Genomic DNA, 22,012 nt, shown 5'->3' with positions numbered 1-22,012 from the left:
AGTCCATGGCCACCATATGGTACCTGGCATTAAAACAAGCCTAATGTTCTATGATGTAAGTAAACCCTTTTCATGACTGTTCCTCCTCAGCATAAAGTTTTCATTACAATGCTTTGGAGTCTAGTGTACAATTTAATTGTACGCAAAGTGCCTAATTAGTTTGGTCACTCTGTGCATTGTTTCAAGGACAAGGTGCTCAGAATGGCATCTGCAAAACGTAGCCTGGCGCTCTGCAGTCTACTAGTCTCGATTATTTACATCGAACTGTTGATGAGTAAGGCCAGCTTCGTGCTGTGCTAGGTGAAAGTTCATAGCATTGCTTGTTCAGCCGTTTCCTTAGCTGCTATTTCTGCAAATAATGAAATTGATGTGCTTGTGTTTCTTGCTGGTTCAATACTTAAAGCGATATGATTCTATTGCAGAACACAATAGCTATGCTTGCATATATGTGTGTAATAGGCATCAAGCTACTAAATATATTCATAAATGAAAAGTAACTTAAAATACACACTCGCTAAGAGGCTAAGGGACAGATATTCTACGCCTTTAGGGACCCTAAAGCGCTTTGAAAGCTTCAAGTGCTACAATTGCCATTCTAAATATTATTTGTTACCCTGCTAACCCTGTGTACAGGTTTTCACTAGCAGGCCTTGTCTGTCTGGTCCGGCCTAAGCTAGGTTGCATAAATGAGGGGGGGTTCCCATCATGTCATGGTATCTCCAAATGCAGTTTTACTGTCCCGTAGGTGACAAAATGTATAAAATACATCTTGTTTTGTTGAAACAAAGTGGGAAACAAATGTTCCTTCCTCCCACAAATCGCTCCTCCATGATCGTCCTAGCCGCAGCGCAGATGTTCTTTCGAAACTTTGCTGCCACCTGTTGCCGCAGCGTGGCTCTGCATCAGCTGCACTTGATGCGCCGCATACCAGCTATTCCATCGGGCCAGTATATATTGAAGCGCTGCACCCCATGACCTCTGTTTTTTTCAACTCTTTAAACGCTTTGGGAGCACTCAAATTTGTTTCAACAAGTAAATGCCTAACCCTGCTAAGGCCTCACGTTACAAACCTTGTTTGGATTGTGGCAGACAGAGGTCTGTTTCTGATCCCCATCATACATGTTTATACTGCTTGGGTGAGAAGCACAACGTCCACGATTGCAGGTCGTGCCAATAGGGTGTGCGGTCTCGGTCGCGGAGTGCCTATCCTAGAACAGGTCTCCGCTAGAAAAGAACAGAAGAAGATGCACTGAAAGAGTTCTCGCTCCCCTGGTGGTTCCTCATTCTCCATAGTGCTAAAAAAAAAGTCATCATCGTTCCAGAGACACTCCCCGGAAGCTGCGCCACAAGCACCATTTTCCACTCTATCTTCCACCTCCTGAGGAACGAGAGAACTGCCGCTTGAGCATGCCTGATACCTTTGTCAAGGCCCTTGCGCCTTCAGCCTCTGCCCCGCTGGCTCCAACAGGACTAGCCACATTGCTTCAAACTGGCAGGGTACCTGCAGGGGAACACTCCTGCTTGCCTATACAAGCTAGGTCTTGGACCCCAAAGGCGACAATGTCTCAGGTGCCAACAGGCCCACCTTTGAGCACCAAGACTTAGATACTGGTACCGCCCTAGTCTGTCACCTGCACCATTCAGCGTCTAGGGTGGCAGAGCCCCTATGGAGTACACCCCTCTTCGAAGTATCCCATTTATGTAAAACATTTGCCAAATCTCTGACAAGGCGAGCAAATTCCCTTTGGTTTGGAACCATTGGGCTCCAGAGAGGAGAGGGACTAACAGGAGGAATTTTATGGGGATGATGGACATTCAAGACCTGCCCGCATAACTTCAAGGGACCAGTGGACTTGACACCTCCCCTGAGGTGGATATTCTACCAGCCCCCACTCTAGGAAAGGTCCACCTTTCAAAAGGTTGATGGCCAAGGTTGCTGATACCCTTGCGTTATTGACCCCGTCCAGACCAAAAGTCCAGTTCAAATTAACATGCATACTGTACGAAGGACCCAAGTAGGAAACTTGGCTACTATTCAACATAGAGGTGGAAGCTCCTGTGCTAGAGGTGTGGGGAAGGCCCTCCTCTGCATCTGCAGTTGACTGGGAGCTTGCAAAGAAGCATTGCCCTGCTCCCTCGGACCCAGCCTTTTTTTCCACTGATGCCTCCCCGGAGAGCCTGGTGGTACAGGCTGCAAATGCACGTTTGAAGGCGCACACCTTTTCTTAGCTCCCTCTTGAAAGAGAGCATACGAGAATGGATGTCTGAGGAAAGGTGTTTGCTTCGAGCAGCCTGGCCTTTCAGGCAATAAATGTCTCCTGTGCCCTGGCAAAGTTCTCTTTTGGTCTTTGGTCCGCAGTGGCTAATGCAGCGGACCACATCCCTGAAGGGGACATGAAAGAAGGATTTTTGCCTGTGGTTCAAGATGGCAAGGAGGCATCCTGCCAGATCCTGCTATCGGGACTCGACACAGCTGACTGTCGGACGTTCCATAGCCGCACGCATGGTTCGACGACATCAGGCTTTGTGCAGGCAAAGCTTCTGGACATACCTTTGATGGGTAGACCCTGTTTGGGGCCGAGGCCAAGGCCAACAACACCCTCCAAAGGTTCCAGTCCTCCAAGATAATGGCGAATAACTGTATAACAGCCCTTCCCTCCAAGGGGCCAGAGTTTTCACCATTCTACCTCCTACAAACCCAGAGGAAGAGGCCAGACGGCCTCTGGGAGACTGCAAGGCAGACTCTTCCCAATGGGAAGAGGCAGAGTTGTCCCTAAGGGTGGAGGGGCAGCAGCCACTGTTCCATCAGCCTCCCTGGGTACTAAACCTCTGTGAGACATTCTGCCACAAGTCGCATGTGGGAGGGAGGATTTCCCCGTTTAGCACGGAATGGTCTCGAACCATGTCTGATTCCCTACCTGGTGGACTGGCTCGTCTGTGCTCATTCGCCAGACATCAGCACATTTGTTCCATACGTGCACCCTGTTGCCCGGCTTGGGCTTTTCTCTAAATTGCAAATTGTTTCGCCATCCCGGTGCCTCCGGTTCATCGGGTCTGTCTTGGTCACTCACCTAGGCAGAGCTTTTCCACCCGAAGACAGAGTGGCGAACATCTCTCAGTTGGTACGTCCTCCAATCCAAAAGACAATTTCCTGCCTCAGCCTTCCTGCATCTGCTGGGTCTCATGGCCTTCAGTGGCTCCTCGGCTGACAGTGGTTGCAATTTCAGAACATCTACAGGTATCGAGTGAGCTGACTGTGCTCCATCTCTAAGGCTCAGGAGAACGTCAGTTTACTAGAGTTGCCTGCCTTCCTCCCTTATGCAAAAGGGAAATATGTTCTTTGCAGAGAAGCAGTGTCACAGTAGTCCTGGGTTCTGGAGAATGATGTCTTTTTGACAGCTACTCTTCTTTCCGGATGAGAGAATGTCAAGTTGCATGGATCTGCGTGATTTCTCCGTAGCAGAAAAGGCCACGACAGAAAAGTTTGCCTGAGAAATGTACGAACCACTAAAGGTTTGTACATTTCCCATGCGAACATACATTAAAAATCCCTCCAAACCTAAAACACACCCCCAACATACCCCCACCTTACTTACCTTTGAAGACGTGCTGTGTCCCTGCAGCACCAGTTCCCTTTCACTTCTGTGATTGGGAACGGGTGCTGCAGGGTCCTTTTTTGTTTGTTTGTTTTTTTTGGGCAGCTGCAGGGGTTTCCCGACACCCGGCAGCCCCCCGCAGTCTTTTTATTTTTTTATTTTATTTTTTACTAACCTAAAATGCATGCCACCAAAGGTTCGAACGTCCCTGGAGTGGGCTCTTTCTTAACAATCCACATAGTGATGCATTTGTGTACAGGGTTTGTTTCCTCATGCCAGTTTACGGTCCAGGCATGGGATTTAAATGTAGTATTACCATTTCTTATGGGTGCTCTGTTTTAGCCCCCTACATTCCTATTCTATTAGACTGTTTATCCAAACAATGATTTTCCTGGTTGCCATCACTTACTCATCTGGTAAGTGAGCTCCAAATGTTCTCTTAAACCTCCCTATTCGGTTTTCTCTAAAGAGGAGGTGACCTTGAGAGTCGGACCCTCCTTTCTTCCAAAGGTGGTCTCTGAAGTTCATCTCTCTAATAAGATCCATGTTACTGCACTTTTTCCTTCCCCATCTTTCCAAGGCAGAGGAATGATTTCATCTGCTGAACCATGTACGAGCACTCATCTGCTACGGCTCTTGGACAAGGGACATCGGGAAAGATAACCAGCCTTTTGTGTGTCAGATTGCTATGGGGAAAGAGAGAGACTGAGGTCACTGGGCGACGCTCCTTGTTATATACTGGCCCCATCTTCATGTCTGGCACATAGAGGTGTCGGGAGCAGCTGTGTTGCATGCCCTGGTGGTGGTGGTGGTGGTGAAGTTCCCTTAAATCAGCTGTGATCCTGATAGGATTATCATAGATCAGGAATCTGTGGGAGGAACATCCATCAGAAAGAACATTACTGAGAGATCAGTAATTTGTGCTTCTGGGGATGTCCCACCTAATGATGTCAGATAGAATGAGAATGTGTGTCATGTTTGTTCGTCCGATAGAATAAAATTGATTGTCCTCTTTGTTGCTCATGAGCCAAAGATGCACATTTACAGCCAACTAAGTCATTCTTCTACTGACAATGTGTGTGCAACCTACCTTATACATAATAGATGCTGAAAGTGGTACTAATAATCAATCTCTTTTGAAGAGGACTGTATCGTGCATGCTAGATTGTTTGCTATATTTATGGCATTTAATATGTTAATGGATTTTCATAACCGAAAAGATGTAATCTGTTGTGAATTTGATATTTTTGTGTACTATTCAGTCTCTTGTAGCTTTTCCAAAGCTGAAACGTCAAGTTTTATCATACGAACCTCAAGTGAACTCTCCTAAGGACTTCACAGAAGGAACCCTTTTCTCGGTGAACCAGGAGTTCAGTTTAATGTAAGACTAACCACTTTAATCAAGAAATATTGATTTGGGGGAAGTGTAACAAATTACTTTGATTTTAGTACTGACTTGTTGAAAAAAGGTTTTCCTCATCCAACAGTAATGCAATAAAACTTAAGTGTTGTTTATTTTGCAGTAAAGAATCTTCTAGTTAATGTTTTCATTTTCAGTGTAAACTCCCAGTTAAACAATCTGGCTTTTGGCCACATGAACTAGAAGGCAGTATTTTGCTCTGCCTATATATAAGCAAATGAGTTAGACATTTACCCATCAATTCCCAGATGTCGTTTTAACACATTTCATTGAGTCTGCGCGTGAACTAAGGTTAATTTGAAAAGCTGTGGGAGTTTTACAAGAATAAGAACACATGTATAAAATGTTTGGCTTGAATTCTAAAATGTGTACTCCTGCCACCCACCCCTCCTTTGCCCCCAATCTCCTTTCCACCAGGCCTGTGGGTATCGTAGCAAGGGGACAGGACTGGAGCAAAGTGCAGAGCAGCATCTCTTTTCCCCCCAAATATCCTTCCAGGTGCTGGCATGCGTGTGCGACCTGTGTTTTTATCTAGTCTATATATTTTTGTGAAAGTGTGTTTGTATGTTAGGGGTTGGCTCCAGGCCCATAACAGTTGGTGGGCTAACATTTTGGCCCGAGTTTGGCATACCAGTCTGGGGTTTACTGACAACAGTGAAATTTGACCAACCCCACCCATTAGCCCTGCACAGGGATGGAGCGGGTCAGGACCTGTGCTATCAGTATAGGCGATTCTGGGAGATTGCCGATTTTGTGATTTTTAAAAATAGGCAGCTAGGACAAAATATAACATACACAATAATTTGCAAACATACAGAATAAAAGTGCAAAAAAGGAGTGAAGTAATTCTAAAAAATGACTTTTTCGTGAATGCATTCAAAATAAGGAATGAAGTGATTTTGAAAACTTTTTTCTTGAATACAATTTAAATTTGGAGCGCAAGAGTGGAGTCTCTGTGGTTATTTTGTTCTACATGTTATTTCTGACATTGGTCAGCCGCAATGTCTCAAGCTCCACATGCAGCAAACAAATAGTCTACAAAAAATATCAACAATTTCTTAAAACCAAGGTAGCTCGCCACAGTTGCAACAGACTGAACCTTTTTATAATCATTATAACATACACAAGGCTATAGTAGACCCCCACGTGCATGTCAGCTACAGGCCCGGACAACGCCGAGGGGGGTATGGCTAGTTTATAATATTTATAACGTGCCAATGGTCCATAGACAAAGTTGTGCACAAAAAAGACAAACATCAACAAACACCAAACAAGAAGAAGACATAACAAAACACACACATCAGGCGACTCAAGAGGGACAAGGTCAAAAATTACATTAAGTATTCGCCAGATAAAGAGCCACCTTAGGTGAAAAAATTATTCTGAAGGGCCCTTTTAAAAAGAAGCAGCGGGCGTAGCGCTCTAAGATCGAATAGTAGTTTATTCCAGAGACATAGGTGAAGTAGAAAAAAAGGCCAATCTTGGGCTCTTTCAACCTTGACCCGAGGATTAAATCATCAAGTTAGTATTGTTGGAACGTAGTGTGTGAGGACTGGGTTTAGAGGTCAGTCAAGCTTCCAAGTAAGAGGGAGCACTCGAGTACAAATATTTATTGGCAATAGTAATAACACAGAAGGCAAGGCGCTCCCTCACTGGAAGCCAATGAAGAGCACAACACGCCTCACTGACATGATCACTGCGCTTGAGTTGGTAGACCGTCCGGACCGCGCTGTTCTGCGGTGTCTCAAGTTTAGCTATGTTACCCTGATACGTTGCATGTAAGAGACTGCCACAGTAATCGACTTTCGAACCGACAATGGTTTGTGCAAGATGGGCATAATTCACTTTAGACCGAAAAGGACACATTTGACACAGCAGCTTTAGTTAGTATGATGGTGTGGAGGCAAAAAAGTTTGTCTGGGCTTTCATGTTCAGAGTGGCATCAAAATAGATCCCAAAGGTCTTGACTTTAGCTGACACGGGAATGGTGCAATCAGCAATAATGGACTGCTTAACTGCTTATATTCTGGGGAAATCCTGCCAAGACTGTATTGTATGCCAACAATAAGGAGTTCAGTTTTGGAGTCATTAAGTGCCAAGTTAAGGGCCAGCCACCTGAATAATGTTGTAGATCTTATTAAAATAAGCAGCATCATGCTTATAATCCCCTGACAGCTGAAACAATAACTGTGCGTCATAGGCATAGTTAGTGTAAAACATATAACATCCAGGATGTCAAAGAGGTGCTTGGTGAACACATTATAGAGAGTGGGTGACAAACAGTATCCCTGTGGTATACCAAATTCAAGTTGAACCGGTAAGGCTGCAGCAGTGTCACTGAAGACTCTTGCCATGCGTTCCGACAAGAAAGAAAGAACCCAGCTCGCGGCTTCCGGTGAGAAGTTGGCCGATATATCCAACCAATATCTTACGGTCAACCAAATCAAAGACTGCTGACAGATCCAGTAGCATGAGCAAAGCTGATCCGCCCTTGTCCAGAATCTGTAATGTACTAAACTTGAGGTCTAACAGGGCGGTCGGTATCCATGCCATTTGCTGCCCTAAAGCCTGACTGCCTATTCCAAAATAGGTTATACCTTTCAAGATATGACTGAACCTGCAGATAGGAGACCCTGTAGATGATCTTTAATATAAATCGAACGTTGGTCATGGGCCGATAATTAGCAGCCACCTTAGGATCCAAAGACGTTTATTTCAGAAGTGGGGTAATCCAAGCCTATTTCTTAGAGAAGGGAATTATAGCCAAACTAAACAAGGCTTTAATTTTCGTGATATCTCCCAATCTCATGCTCCCAGCTGCAACCACCAGTACTTTTCTCCGCACAGACCACGTGCGAACATGGACAAATGTCTGACCATTTTCTTTTCATACACTTTCCTAGTTTTCTTCCTTTTCATTTTCTCCTTCGCGTCTATGCCCCAAGCAGGGCATGCTCTGTGAGTTGTGGGCGGGCTCTCTCCATTTACGCTGGTCAATCTTTTTTTTTTTTTAACGAAAATCCGACTTGTGCATTTGTGGCTTATCCCTCGTTCTTCATGACGCTGGAAGGCAGAGTTCAGCTGTTCCCCCAGCGATTTACTGACATTCATGGAAAATATGAAGGCAAGTGATCAACCTTTAATTTTTAGGGGACTCCACCAAGGTGACTTGTTCCCCTTGACTGAATGGACGGGGAAAGATACCCTGAATCTACCTCTCACCAACACTTGGTTCAAGGGTTTCCTCCATCATTACCCGGTAGCCCCCCATGTTACTGCACCCGCAGCCAGTCAAGGGTTTGCTCCCTAGTGGATGGTCTTGTCAGTGCAGGTCATTGCTGTCATTTTATAGTCAATTCATGACATGCTTGGTGCATGTTAGTCTGGTGAAGATTTCCTTATAGGAAACACTTGGATATAAAAGGCTCCTTTGGCCTCTTAAGTCAAGGCACTGGCATCCACATCTGAAGATGCTATGGCCTTTCGGTCTAGTAACTGGTCATCACAATCTCGGGTGAAGGAATACCTTTCACATAGTATTGCCCTTTTCTGGTGTCCTCTAGCTCTGAAAAGTTTATTTTTGTTTTTCCATGAATCACCTTTGTAGTGTAATAGACTGAAACTCAGTGTGGGAGCCCCTCGACTGCGAACGAACATGGGTCAAATACCCTGTTCTATGAAATTTCTCCCACTCAAGAGGGCCTACAACCAGGGTTTAGCTCACTGCACCCTGCAGAGAGAGTGGGAGCAGACAGATATGCAAATAGATATTTCTCCTCTGTGAGTGGGCACCTACCCATAGAGCAGGTTATTTGTCTGTGTTTGTTCTTGCTAGAGGGGTTTCTAGACCTTTTTGTGTATTTTTAGGAACTTGGGGTATCACCATAAGTTACCCAGAGTAATCCATACTTGGACTCCTTGCGCACTGTGCTTAGAGAGGCATAGCTTCACATCACTGATAAGGCCCAACAAGGCCGAAATACGTGTTTGCGATTGCTGTTGGTACTCTTGTTCAGAGGGGAATTGCCTAGAATTTTGATGCTGGACAGCCCTTGTCAGGAGGGGGGTTGGGGTGGACCAGACTGATTTGCAAATGGTTATTTTCTCCTGTGTGAAAAGTATAGTGAGTTAAAACGTGGGTGTAGACCCTCTGAGTGGGCACCTACCAATAGAACAGATCATTTGTTCATGTTCATTCTCGGTTGAAGGGGTCCCAGACCTTTTTGTGTAGTTTCCCCTCCTTATTCTGTCCTGCATTGGTTCCCGGGACTGATTTCCACTTCTGCTAGTTGCTAATTGGCTATATCTTACGGAGGGCCTTTCCCATCTACTAAGACCCTGCAGTAAAAGACGCTTCTCAACAAATTCAGGCCTTTTTATGATGGCCACACCCATGTAGACATTTTCCAAATAAATCATTGCATATGTGATTACTTTGGCCCTGCAAATTCCGTCAACTCCACCTACTCAGCCGGCACCACCTATTTCTCCACAGGATCTGGCTCCACATGATCCTACTCCTGACTCTTCGAACCCCAGTGTTAGGCAGAAACCTGTGCAGTTCCCTTAGGGAACACTGCAAAAGATTTAAGACTACAGGTGTTGGCAGTAAACCCACTTGGTAGCAGTCTGTACCACCCAGATTTACCTGGTAGCTGTGGCTGAGCAGTCAGACTTCTCTCAAGAAGAGTTAGACAGTATGCAAAGTATACACAATAGGTACCCAGATACAATAATACAAGCAAACACTGACCAGAGCTTTGGTATCAAAGTATATAATTATTTATTTAAAAACGCACGGTTTGAAACACTCCAACACTCTTGTTGTAAAATATTCTAAACACAGTTACTATTGTAATATATACACCCCTTTTCCCTTATCAGATAAGTCACAGTAAACACCACTTATTTTCATACAGAGGTGAGCGCTTAACTAGATGGCACTCCAATAAGTTTGTGAGAAAGGGAGGGAAAAAGACAGAATATGGAAAGGTACACCACTCTGAGCTTCAGAAACACTGTTAGCAAGGTAGAAGAGCAAAAAGTCACTGGTGAGCCAAAGTCCAAAGGCTGGGCCCACTCTTAGAGAGAGCAGAGCACAAATGCGCCCAAGATCACACAGTTACACTAGGCTTCGAAAGTCTTACAGAGGGTTCAAAAAGAGTTTAGAGAGGCTTAGGAAAGTTTAGCCAAGGTGTCCCAGGCTAACCCAGGTTCGAAAGCCGGGGGCTAAATCTACCCCGTACAGTCGGTAGCAAGGGAAGCCAGGCGGGACACGGTACCTTAAGTGGGAAGGATCCTCCAGCGGTGGCAGTTGTTCCTAGTAGTGGGTGCAAGTTGCGTCGTCATCCAGGGGAAGAGAAGATCTCGACTTGGAGGAAGGATGAAGGTTGTTGCACTACCAGGGAAGAAACCAGCCGTGGAGTTTTCCGGTTAAAGGTGGTACCTTTGTTTCGCGGTTGTGGTAAAATGTTGTATTCCGGTTGCCGGGGTGCTTGGCACAGGCAAGGCGGCCACGAGGTGCGTCGGGAAGGCGAAAAGACTGTGAAACTGGTTATCCCCACCAGTCAAAGGAAGAAGACTCTCCGGCGGGAGATCTCCTCTGTCGTTGGGAAAAGTGGTGAGGCGGTCCAGCAGGGCTCCACCGGTGGTGGTGTTGTGGCAGGTCGGCTCAGCTTCTCCCTCGTCGGATTCTTAGGTCCTGTGGCGACTTCTGAAGTTCCAGTCCCCAAAGCCCTGCTTTTATGCAGCAAACCCCCATTCACTCAGCCTAGCTGTCACTCAAACATGCTAAGTGGTGAGCCGGAAGGCTCACCACTTGGGCCAATCAGGACAGAGTGCAACTTGAGTTGCCTAGGCAACTCGGTCCAGGGTGCCTAAATCCCCCTCCACCCGTCCTAAGTACCCCAGACAGAGTGGCACCACTTTGGAGGGCTTCTGTGGAGAAGCCCGCCAAAAAGTGGAACAAAGGGCTCGACTTGGGTTGGAGTCACAGAAGAGAACACAAACGCCATTTTAGAATCAAGTTTTGGCAAAAAAATACCAACCGGAGAATTAATATTAATTAAATAAACCGGCGGTATGTTTGAGGCTACCGTAAATAATTAAATAAAGGTAGTAGCCTAAAACAATGGGAAATCCCATAGGAAAATATTTGCGGTTAATAATAAAAGTAGTATCCACTGCCACCAGCCAAAACTCGATCAGGGGGGACGGAGTCGTGCCCCCTCGACTAACAGACCCTGGGGCAATTGAATTGCCCCAGCCAGTACGTCCACAATATGATGGTTTGTACTGGTTCTGTTCAGAATGTAAGACTAGTATAGTCAATGGTGACTTTACATGCCCTGGGAGACAGTAGTCAGTCCCAGGGTATGGAGTCTATACTGGGGGGTCACTATGACACCGCTGTGTAATTGCACTGAGGGTGCTGTGTAACACACAACACAAAAACACATGAAGCCCTATGGAGTTAAAGACCCCATAGCCCATTAAACACATCTAGATTCAAAGAAACACACTCAAATCATGCCCAAGAGTGAGGGTAAAAGAGTCTCACTCTTGGCAGGAGACAAAAATAAACCCCAAAAATCCAGCAAAGCTGCTGGGGGACTCACTAGGTTAGGAAATTCAGCCTAAACAGAGAATTATCCCTAACACCCAGCAAGGACATGACAAAACAGAAGCATGTGCAGAGGTCGGTCAAAGCTTTCCATGACTGCAACATATGTGTGACTTCTTGCAGTATCCTGTTCTGCTGAAATGAGTTTCCTGAGGCGGTCCAAGCCAAAAACCAGGAATAATGTTGAATTAAATTTCAACTGGACAGTGAGAAGCAAAAAAGATCTTTGAGGCCATGCACTCCCCATTTTTTTGAAGTACCTTATTAGACCAGTTCAGATGAAAGGTTATGCCCCAGCTACAGTCTCTCCACTTAGTCCTCTGTGGTTGCAGCCGATGTGCCGCAAAAGTTGGTCTCCACATTATAGTCATCCTCTTCAACCTCAAACTCCATGGGCAAGGGTGACAAGGCCATGGCCAATAGTGCTCTCCACAGCAGGCCCCTAATCTTCCAGCACACAAGAAGAAACCCTTCCTAACCATAGTTGCAGGTGCTAAGAGTATGGCGCCTATGGCAGATTATGTTGAGACTGTAGCATGTGCCTTGGCCTGAACATGCTGTGAAACACATAGCTGAAGAGAACCAAGCTCTTTGGAGAAGTTTAGGAAAAAGTAAGACCGCTTCCCCTTTGATAGAACAACACTACTTCATGTATGGACCGATAGCAATTTGACAAAGGATAACTCATGTGATCAAATAATTGTCTATCTCAGTCAAGCAGCCAAGCAAACCTTCTTGCGCTCTATCTTTACAGAACCGCAAGTGGGAAAGGTCCTTCTAAGAATTCCAGGCTCTCCAGTCCTGGACACAAGACTGGCGGGACCAAAGTGATTCCTCTTAATCTTCTAACCAAAGGGTATCACCAAGGGCTTCTTCCTCTTCCTTGGGGCCTCCTCAGAGAGGCTCCAGAAATAAGGTGTTGAAGCCCAAGAAGCACCCTTGCCATGTTTAACCTCTTTTGGCACCTCCCCACAGAGCATTGTGGCATGCTGTCTGCAGCAAGGACTCTTCCGCTCCTTATATTGAATATTCTTCAGGGGATTGACAATTTTCTCTGTGAGAGCAATAGGGACGTCCCCACCCCTTCAAAAACCCTCAAGAGGAACTCTATACCAGATTTGTCCTGGTGCAGAAAAGACAGAGCAGGTGTGTGGACATTCCTGCAAAATGAAAAATGTAAGGTGGTTGCCCTTAGGGAGTTTATGGTATGATATGATGTTTTATTTTTATCGCGCCCATACACAAGTGTTTCAGAGCGTGACGAGGCAGGGGATGGGGAATCAAGGGAGGACAAAGCAACGATCTTAATAGGCCCAGTGACATTGAGAACGTGCAAGTGCAGGAGAGAGGGAAGGGGGAAGTGAAAGGGCGAGTGGAAAGTGCTGAACACGTGATAGAACAACAGGTAGTGCAGCCGGCCAGCAGGTGGTAAGTGCGAGAATAAGGTGTAGACAACAGGTGTCTGATAAGTGCTGGAAGGGGACTGTAGGGTTGCAGATACAGACCCATGTGCAGGGGTGTGGCTGGGAGGGCAGGGTCCTGGGCCCAAAATCACAGGGTAACCAGGTGCCTGGTGCCAAAGCAGACAGATTAGCAGGGGAGAGGAAGAGCGAAGGCAGAAGCAAAGAGGAAGGTCTTGAGGTGCTTCCGGAACCAAAGATGGTTCTCCTCAGGTTTCAGAGAGGCGGGGAGGGTTTCAGAGAGGCAGGGAGGCTGTTCCAGAGGGAGGCCGCAGCCGAAGAAAGGGATCTACCCACAACTTGTTGCTTGTCGAAGCTACTGACCCTGAGGGAGTTGGAGGTGAAGGAGCGAAGAGCTAGAGTAGGAATGTATTTACGGAGGGAGAGTTAAAGTTATTGTGGACCCAGGCCCCAGAAAGCCTTGTGTACAATGCAAAGGGTCTTGAATCCTTGCAGCCACTGGGAACCAATTAAGAGATTTCGGGGCTAGAGAGATACGATCCCAGGGCTTGGGGCCAAGGACGTCTCAGTCCTGTTCTGGATGAGCTGCAGAGTATGGAGAGTGGTTGGAGGCAGATTTAGAAAGAGGCTGTTGCAATAGTACAGCCTACAGAAAACCAGAGCTCTGGAGACTTTGAGCTTCTGTGGGAAGGAGAGGAAAGGAAGAATACCTCTGAGGAGGTGCAGTTGGTAGTTATACATTTTTGAGACATCAGAGATGTGAGGAGAAAAGAAAAGCGTGGAATCAAAGATGACCCTGGGGTTCTTAGCCTCGCAAGTGTGAGCAGGGAGAGGGCCAAGGGAGGCCAGCTAGAGAGTGACCGGAAAGGAAGGTGCAGGTGTGCCGATGAGGAGGATCTCTGTCTTACTAGCATTAAGGCAGAGGTCGTTGGCGGCGCACCACTCCTGGATTGCAGACAGTCAGAGATGAGAGAGGGAGAAGAGGTGGCAGAGGGGAACCTGAAAACTAATTGGGTGTCATCCGCATAGCATTGAAAGTTAGAGCAGAGAGCAGCAATGCAGTGGCTGACCAGTGCCAGGTATTGGTTGAAGAGCCAGGGAGAGAGGTTAGACCCCTGGGGGACACCACAGGTAGAAAGTGAGATAGAGGAAAGGAAGGACCCAAGTTCGACCTGGGAGGGTCGGTTGGAGAAGAAGGTGGTCAGCCAGGGCAGGGCATTATCACGAGGCGATTGAGCAGGATGACATGGTTGACCGTGTCCAAGGCCGTAGAAAGATCAAGTAGGATGAGGACAGATGTGATATTAGAATGAAGGTTGAAGAGCAGGACTTCACAGATGTTCAGGAGAGCAGTTTCCGTGCTTCTGGCAGCTCTGACGCCAGGCTGATGGTCATGGAGACAACCAACAGAAACAGTGTGAGGATTAAGCTGGGAGATGGCCAGCTTTTCCAGGAGTTTTTCCACGAAAGGAGTGATAGAGATCGGGCAATATTTAGCCAGGGTGATAGGGTCAGCTGTTGGTCTTTTGAAAAGAGGGCGCACAAGAGTGCTTCAGAGGGAAGGGGAATGTTCCAGAGGCGAGGGAGTGGTTGCAGAAGTCGGCCAGAGCAGGAGCACAGGTGTCAATGTGGTAATTGATGGTTTTGGATGAACAGGGAAGAACCTGTTTTGATGAGACTTTCATACATTGGACTTGTCTGGAAATCTTGTCAGGGGAGAACAGGGGAAAAGAGGAGAAAGGGGGAGGAGAGGCGGCTGCAGGGGGGTCCAAAGGTATCAGAGAGAGAAGGGGGAGGAGGAGGAAGAGAGGACAAGAGGGTGGACAGGATCTCCTGGGTTTTTTAGATGAAATGAGAGGCAAGGGCCGTGCAGAGGGCCTGGGAGGCCACAGGAGGGGTAGAGACTGCAGCAGGGTTGGCCAGCTCCTTGCAGATTTTAAAGAGTTAGGCTGAGTTGTTAGGTGCAGCAGAGACGCGGGCTTGGATATGGACTCTCTTCTTAGTGCAGACAAGGGAAAAGGTATTGCCTTTGGAGCAGGCGGCAGGCCAGTTTGTCAGAGGATGCACAAGAAGCCCGCCATTTCCTCTCAGCCACCCTACACTTGCGTTTAAGGGTAACTAGGTCAGAGACGTACCACCTACAGTTGCACTTGGCTTTGGGCTTCAAGCGGATCCTCATGACAAGGGCAAGTACATCAAGAGTATCGGAGATAGAAGAGTAGAGCGTGGAAATGGTTGTGTCAGGATGTGAGTCAGCCAGAGGTGGAGGAGGGGGCGAGAAAGTGGTAGCGAAAGCCTCAACTGACACGCTTCATGGGTCGGATAACCGAGAAGGTAGGTGGCAGTGTTGGAGTTGGCTTGGCTTGAGGGCTTGAGGGGTAGAGAGGGAGAGATGGGAGGAAAGGAGAGAGTGATCGCTCCAGGAGAGAGGCTTGGTCAGAGGGATAGAGAGGGGGAGGTCTGAAGAGATCAGAACATCCAGAGTGTGTCCTGCAGCGTGAGCCGAGCCAGAGTGGAGAATAGAAAGAGAGTTGCAGAGGTTGCGAAAAAGTCAAGAGGAGGACAGGAAGCATCCAGGTGGATGTTGAAGTCTCCAAGAAGGAGGAGTTGAGTGGTCGAGGCCAGGAGGTGGGGAGGAGGAGAGGTCAGGCCACTCAGAGAGGAAGGAGATCTGACCAGGTGGCCGATTATATAGTAGCCACGGTAAGAGAGTGGCCAGGATAGAGAGAAAACCTGCAGACAAGTCATTCAACAGTGGAGTAGGCCTGCATAGGAATGACAGAGGCAGGAATCCACTCCGGGAAGATCAAGGCTACACCACCTCTGGAACGGTTGGCTCTGGGCGCGGAGACAATCTTGTAGCCATCGGGGAGGAGAGTGTTGAAGCTTGTGACAGAGCATGTCTCTGTGAGACAGAGGACATTGAGGTCAAGTTCTTCCAGGAGGCGAGGAGTGTTTGACAGCTGAGCGAGAGTTGAGAGTGGCAATATGGCGAAGGTTGACAGAAAAGAAAGGACCTAGGCTAATTAGCCTTCGGTGTGGGCCGCACACCTGTAATTCCCACTGGGGCTTAAATGTCTTATCTTATATCATTAGAATGAGTGTAGTCAAGTTCCAGAATGTTTTTGATGGATTCATTTATTCATGAAAACATTTGTTGTTTACAATACTAGTTGGTTAAACATCACCAATTTGTTTGTAGCTGAATTACTGGCAAATGAAAAACCCTCTGGCTAATGCATTTCGGAAATTATCCTTCTTCAGAGCCGGGTTTTAATATATAGTATTACTGTTCTTCTTCAAACATAATGCAATACAATTAGACATTACACATTTTGCAAAACAGGGTACCCACAGGTGACAGAAAAACACATAACACAAAGGAGAGAGAACATTTCAAACAGTCAATAACTGCAGCAAAAGGAACTTCATCTTGGTTTAATATTTACACCTTATGTTGGTTAGTATTCACCTAGATATTGTGGTTTTGAAGTATCACTGTTGTCTGTTCCCTTTAGCTATACCATGGTTTGTTAATGCGGCTAGTCAATTGCCTGATAAAATTATATAGTGACATATTCGTTAAGGTATTCAACCTAGATATCGTGGTTTTAAAGTATCACTGTTCTGTGTTCCCTTTAGCTATACCATGACTTGTTAGTGCGGCTAGTCAATTACCTTGGAAAATTATATGGTGACATATTAATTTACAGTGCTTAATGTTTAGTGCTATCTACAATTTACAAGGTTGTGCCTGGTGAATCACACTCCTTCACCCTGTCATGGTACTGACCTGATGGCAGGTGGCTTCCCTGCTCAGGATCAGCGTTTGTGATCAGTCTTAGTCTACGTTCGCAGAACGCTGCAAACATAAAGCCTGTCAACACTCGTAAATCGTATTATCTCGTGGCCGCTTAACAGTGTTGAGCGCTGCAAAATATAAAGCATGTCAACACTTGTGAATCATCTTATCTCATAGCTGCTTAACTGTGTAGAACAGTGTTGCTGCTTACGACACCCTGTCTATGTGGTCACTGCGCTTACCTTTAGAGCGCATACAGCGCTGATGTGGTACTTGATCCAGTGGCGTTCGGTCTAACTCTGAAGCCGGGTCCCTGTACGCAAGTTAGACCTTGCCGTGGCAACGTTTGTATATAAAATGGCTGCTCGCTGTAAAGCGTGCTGGCCATATTGGTATGGGCAAAAGCTAGTGGCTGTGCTTTCAACGATCTTAATCGCTGTCATGTTGTAATTAGAAGTGAATTGATTTATTATGTGTTATCTAGGCTATGAGCTGTATAGTGAGATTATACTTCTAAGTCATTCAGTGTATGTGTGTTTGCAAAACACGTTTTTGTAACACATAATGATGTGCAAAGGGAACAATAAAGCGCTAATGGTAAAGGAAGTAATTTATTTTAAAAAAATAGATTTTTTAGGCAGTCGTTAAGGTGTGGTATGAATACTAGAAGAAGAATGTATATGGAGAAGGTTGCCATCCTTGAAGGACTTCCAGGGAGGGGTGCAAATCCGAGGTACGCCCTGCGGAGCGTACGCCCTGCAGAGGTGTAGAAGGAGCCTGAGGGGGGCAGAAGAGGCTGGAGAAGCCAAGGTAGCCAGGGGGGGCAAGGAAGCTGAAGAAGGGAGAGACGGGACAGCAGTAGAAGAAAGGAAATTGATGAGGCATGGGAAGCGTCTGTCAAAGAGAAGAAGGTTGGGGTCCAGGAGTGCCTGCCACCGGATGCCACTGTGGGAGAGAGCACAGAGACCATATGAGGAGTCCAAAGGTCCGGCGAAGGAAAGACAAAGAGGATGTCAGTGATGGTCTGTCTGGAGGAAGTGCTGGAGTAGGTGTTGGCGATAGGGAGACCGGGGTTAGAGGCCAAGATATCCTTTTTGAACCTCTTCCTACAAGACTTAGGGAGAAGGGTAGGATAGTCAATGGAGAAACAAACAGAAATATAGGAGCGACGGAGAGTGCCATAGGGGGAAAAAAAGTGAGAGTAGTGGAGGGAGGATGGGGTAACACAGGGTAGTCACTGGGCACAGCTAAATAGAAAAAAAAGCACCAAATGGTTCTTAAACCTAAGTTTGAAGTAGCAACAGATGATATGATATATGCATTTATAACGCGCCTATACACAAGTGTTTCAAGGCGCGACGAGGCAAGGGAGGGGGACGAAGGGAAGACGGAGACAACAATCTCACTAAGCCAAGTGACATTGAGATTGAGATTGCGCAAGTGCAGGGGAGAGGGGTGGGGAAAAGTGTGAGGCGAAAGTGCATTACATGGACTCAAACAATAACAAGAAGTGCGGGCAGCGGATTGCAAGTGCAAGGGTAAGTGCAGACCGCAGGTGTCCAAAGTGCAAGTAGGGGGACTGTAGGGTTACAGATAAAGACCCAAGTGCAAGGGTTGCCGGAGGGGGGGGGCAGTGCAGGGGTGCAACCGGACAGGAAGAGGACCTGGGCCCGAGATCAGAGGGTAGCCAGGAGACCAGTGCAGTTTCCACCATGAGTTCAGTAGGGTAGAGGAAGAGAGAAGGCAGAAGCAAAGAGGACATTCTTAAGGTGCTTCCAGAACCGGCAGCGACCACGCTTGTGACGTCCATTTCGGGGCTACTATGACGGCTTCTCTCTCCTGATCTTTGCCAGGACTCTGTTTTTTCATACTGAATGCAAAACACCTCCTTGCGTAGCATCCAATCGCTGGAGTCGTGCCAGTAGCGTGAGTTCTAGTCCGCCACCACATTCTGCACGCCTGGAAGATACTCCACTGTCACTGATATCTTCCGCTCGAGGCAATAGTGCAAAAATTCTTTCATTAATTGCACCAGCATCCGCGTGCCCCTCCAGGTGGTTGATATATCGGGCTGCCGAAATGTTGTGCATCCTGAGTAGGATGGTTAACTCTGCCTTGTCCTTGGTGAAGGCTTTTATCGCAAAAGAGCCTGTGTGCAATTGTAAACAGTTGATGTGGAGTGACAGCTCCTCTTGGGACCACCCCCCGTTTCCTGGTGACCACACTGGGCTCCCTAGCCAGCTCTGCTGGCGTCGGACTCTGACGTGCTCTGGGACGTCACAGAAACTTGCTTGTCCGTTCCAGGCTTCCATGTTCTGAAGCCACGCTTCTAGTTCGAACTTTGCCTCTTGTTCTAGGGGTAGTAATTGGTGATACCCCAGACCTTCTCGCAGGTGACGTATTTTCAGTCTCTGTAAGGCTCTATAATGCAGGGGGCCTGGGAAGATTGCTTGAATCGATGCTGCTAGTAGCCGCACCATTCTCGCTAGTGTTCAGAAGGATATCGCTGGCTTCACTAGAGCAGCTCTCAGCTCTTTCTTTATTGTTGGTGCTGGCAGTTCTAGTGTCGCCCTTGCTGTATCTACTCCAAACCCCAGAAACTCTACTCGTTGCCTGGTCACCAGTTTGTATTTCTCCCAATTCATCAAGAATCCTAGAGACGACAGCAGGTGTACGCCCCATCCCATCGGTTTGCCGAGCACCTGCTTGTCATCGGCTAGCAAGAGGATATTGTCTAGGTAAATGATCATGCAGATCCCTCTTTCTCTCATGGCTTCAGCTATTGGGCACATGACTTGTGTGGGATGCCCAGGGCTCTGAGGCAAGACTGAACGGTAGGCACCTGAATTGCCACACTTGCCCGTTCCACAGGCAACTGAGAAACCTGCGGTGTTCCCTTGCAATCGCGATCATCAGATAGGCATCCTTGAGGTCCATCCTCACGAGCGAGTTCCCTTTCCATAGAATGTCCCGGAGGAGGTGCACTAATTCCATCTTGAAGTGCCAGTAGATGAGCCACCCATTGAGTTCCTTCAAATTGATGACTGGCCTCACTTTTTCTTTCCTGTGTACAAGAAACATAATGCTTATGAAGGCCAACTCCGCTCTGTCGCCGCTTTCTATTGCCGCTTTGGTCGCTAATTGTCCTAATTCCCTTTCCAGCATATGCTCTCCTTTCGCGCCTGCGCAAACCTCTTCGGCTTTACTGGTTGCACTGGCACCGCAATGAACTCTGCCTGCTATCTTCTGCAGAAGCCATGCATTGCATGAAAGCATTTGCCAATTTTTTAAGAATAACAATGTCCTGCTGCGCACTGGGGGGTGGGAGGGCAGGTATTTGTGCCCACCTGATTGCGCTCCTGGCTGACGGTAATAACCTAGTCTTCTGCGTCCACAATTGCAGCACCTTCGTACCTGAAAGATGTCCTGTTGACAGGCTTCCCAGTAATGGGCTCTTGGATTCTGAGGTCTTCTCTGTGCATAAGAGCGACCAGACGCACGGCCTTTCCCGCGACCAGTCTCACCAAAAACTCTAGTTGGGAAAATATTCTTGATGGACCGTTTGTGCCTTTTCCAGGGCTGTGTACGTGCCCACAAATCTTCCCATCTCTTTTACAAATGTGTCGCCAAAAAGGAAACCCTGTGCGGCTTCGTCTGCCTCGTAGGATGCTAGATCCCCCAATTTTGAGTTTATCTTTAGTAGCAGGCTCCTTCTCCTTTCAGAAAATAAGGCACAATTAGCGTTCCTGACGAGGCACACTGCTCTTTGGGCCCAGTTGGCTAAGGTCTCGGGATCAAAAGGCTCACCGTTATCTTTGGCTTGCTCAGCTAAGTCCATGATCTTGGCGATGGGACCTGCCATGTCTAACACCTTCTCTTGGCAACCCTTCCAGGCTCTGTCCATGCCTTTCCTGAGGTCCCTGGAGGCTTTGGATATGAAAGTGATAAGCTTTGGGCCCAGTTCAGGTGTTTCCGTCACCTTCCTCAGTAATTCTGGTCAGGGCACTCTGAGCGCATCCACAGCCTCACCTCCTTCTCGATGGGCTTGCAGAGTCTTTGCGTCATTTACGATGTCATTCTGGATGAGGGTAGTCAGACGTTCGACCTTGCGGGCACTATACATTCTGGGTCAAACATGTCTGATTTCTTCCTTGGGCTCCTCCAAATGCCTCAACTTGCATTTCCTCTTCCCTCCCTTGTACTTCTGGGAGGATTTTGAGTCAGACACTGTTGACTCTGAGGAATCGTTGTCATCCCCTATATTTTGCGCACCTGGGAAAGGGGGTAGGCATCTTTCAGCTTCTCGAAGGCTTTGATAGCCTCAGGAGGCTTTCTGTTTCCCTCCTTGATAGAACCTGGCGGAGTCGGAGAATGTTTTCTTTTGCGGAGTCTGGTCTCTCCCCTTAGCTGCCTTATCGGCAGGCGGTACTGAGGACCTGCTGGAGTCCACCACAGGATCTTTTCTCTTAATGCTGTCCCCAATTAGAGATTTCATTGCTTCAAGCCATTCCTGGAGTGGACGCACCCCTGGAAACCATTTACCAGGGAGTCTCCTAGCACTCTTTTGAAACTGAACGTCCGCTCAGAATCCTCTTCGGAAAGCTTTTGGTCCTTATGTCCCACACTCCCTTCATCATATTCCATTTTATCTCTTAATCTCTCTAGTTCCTGGATGCCTGAACAGTGCAGGCTGAGTTGTACGTCCTCTGGGAGTGGGGTTGCTGCCCTGGGGAACAGCCGGTTTGGTGGCTTTTCACAATATATGTAATGGAGGCTAAACTGTGTAGGCCTGCCCTGAAGTGGAACATTTCTGCTTCAGCAGGCGTAGATGAGGCGATCTGTAGGCTTCTACCTACTGTGCCTCGTGCATGCAATCAACTTGGAAGTACTATATTTCTTAATAAACTCAGCTTGAAAGCGTTTGTAGCTCGAGTGCTTATCTCGGAGATCAACAAAAATCACTGCCGCAGGCTCAGGTTCTATCTTCTCGGAAGGTGCTGTTTAGAGAAAGTCACATGCATGCGCGCGAGAGCTGAGGCCTGTGGGCATGCGTGTCTACGTGCACTATGTTCCCCTGATGTGAGTCATGGTATGCATGGGTCCAGCTGTACTCCCCATAACATAGAACAAACACTGAGGTGGATGGTTGTC

General features: G+C 47.3%; 1 protein-coding gene across 1 annotated transcript in view; it reads left to right on the top strand.

The window, feature by feature from the left end:
• CUL5 (cullin 5) overlaps positions 1-22,012 on the top strand; it is a 1,916,374-nt gene that overhangs the window by 1,683,315 nt on the left and 211,047 nt on the right. Inside the window, exon 17 of the mRNA XM_069640617.1 lies at positions 4,859-4,977. Coding sequence (XP_069496718.1) covers positions 4,859-4,977 — 119 coding nt within the window. The remainder of the gene's footprint in view (positions 1-4,858; positions 4,978-22,012) is intronic.

Source organism: Ambystoma mexicanum, chromosome 7q, assembly GCF_040938575.1.
Source record: "Ambystoma mexicanum isolate Mex_15411 chromosome 7q, UKY_AmexF1_1, whole genome shotgun sequence".
Classification (NCBI taxonomy): Eukaryota; Metazoa; Chordata; class Amphibia; order Caudata; family Ambystomatidae; genus Ambystoma; species Ambystoma mexicanum.
The sequence above is the reverse complement of the archived record's forward strand: the minus strand, read 5'-3'. Positions and strand labels throughout refer to the sequence as shown.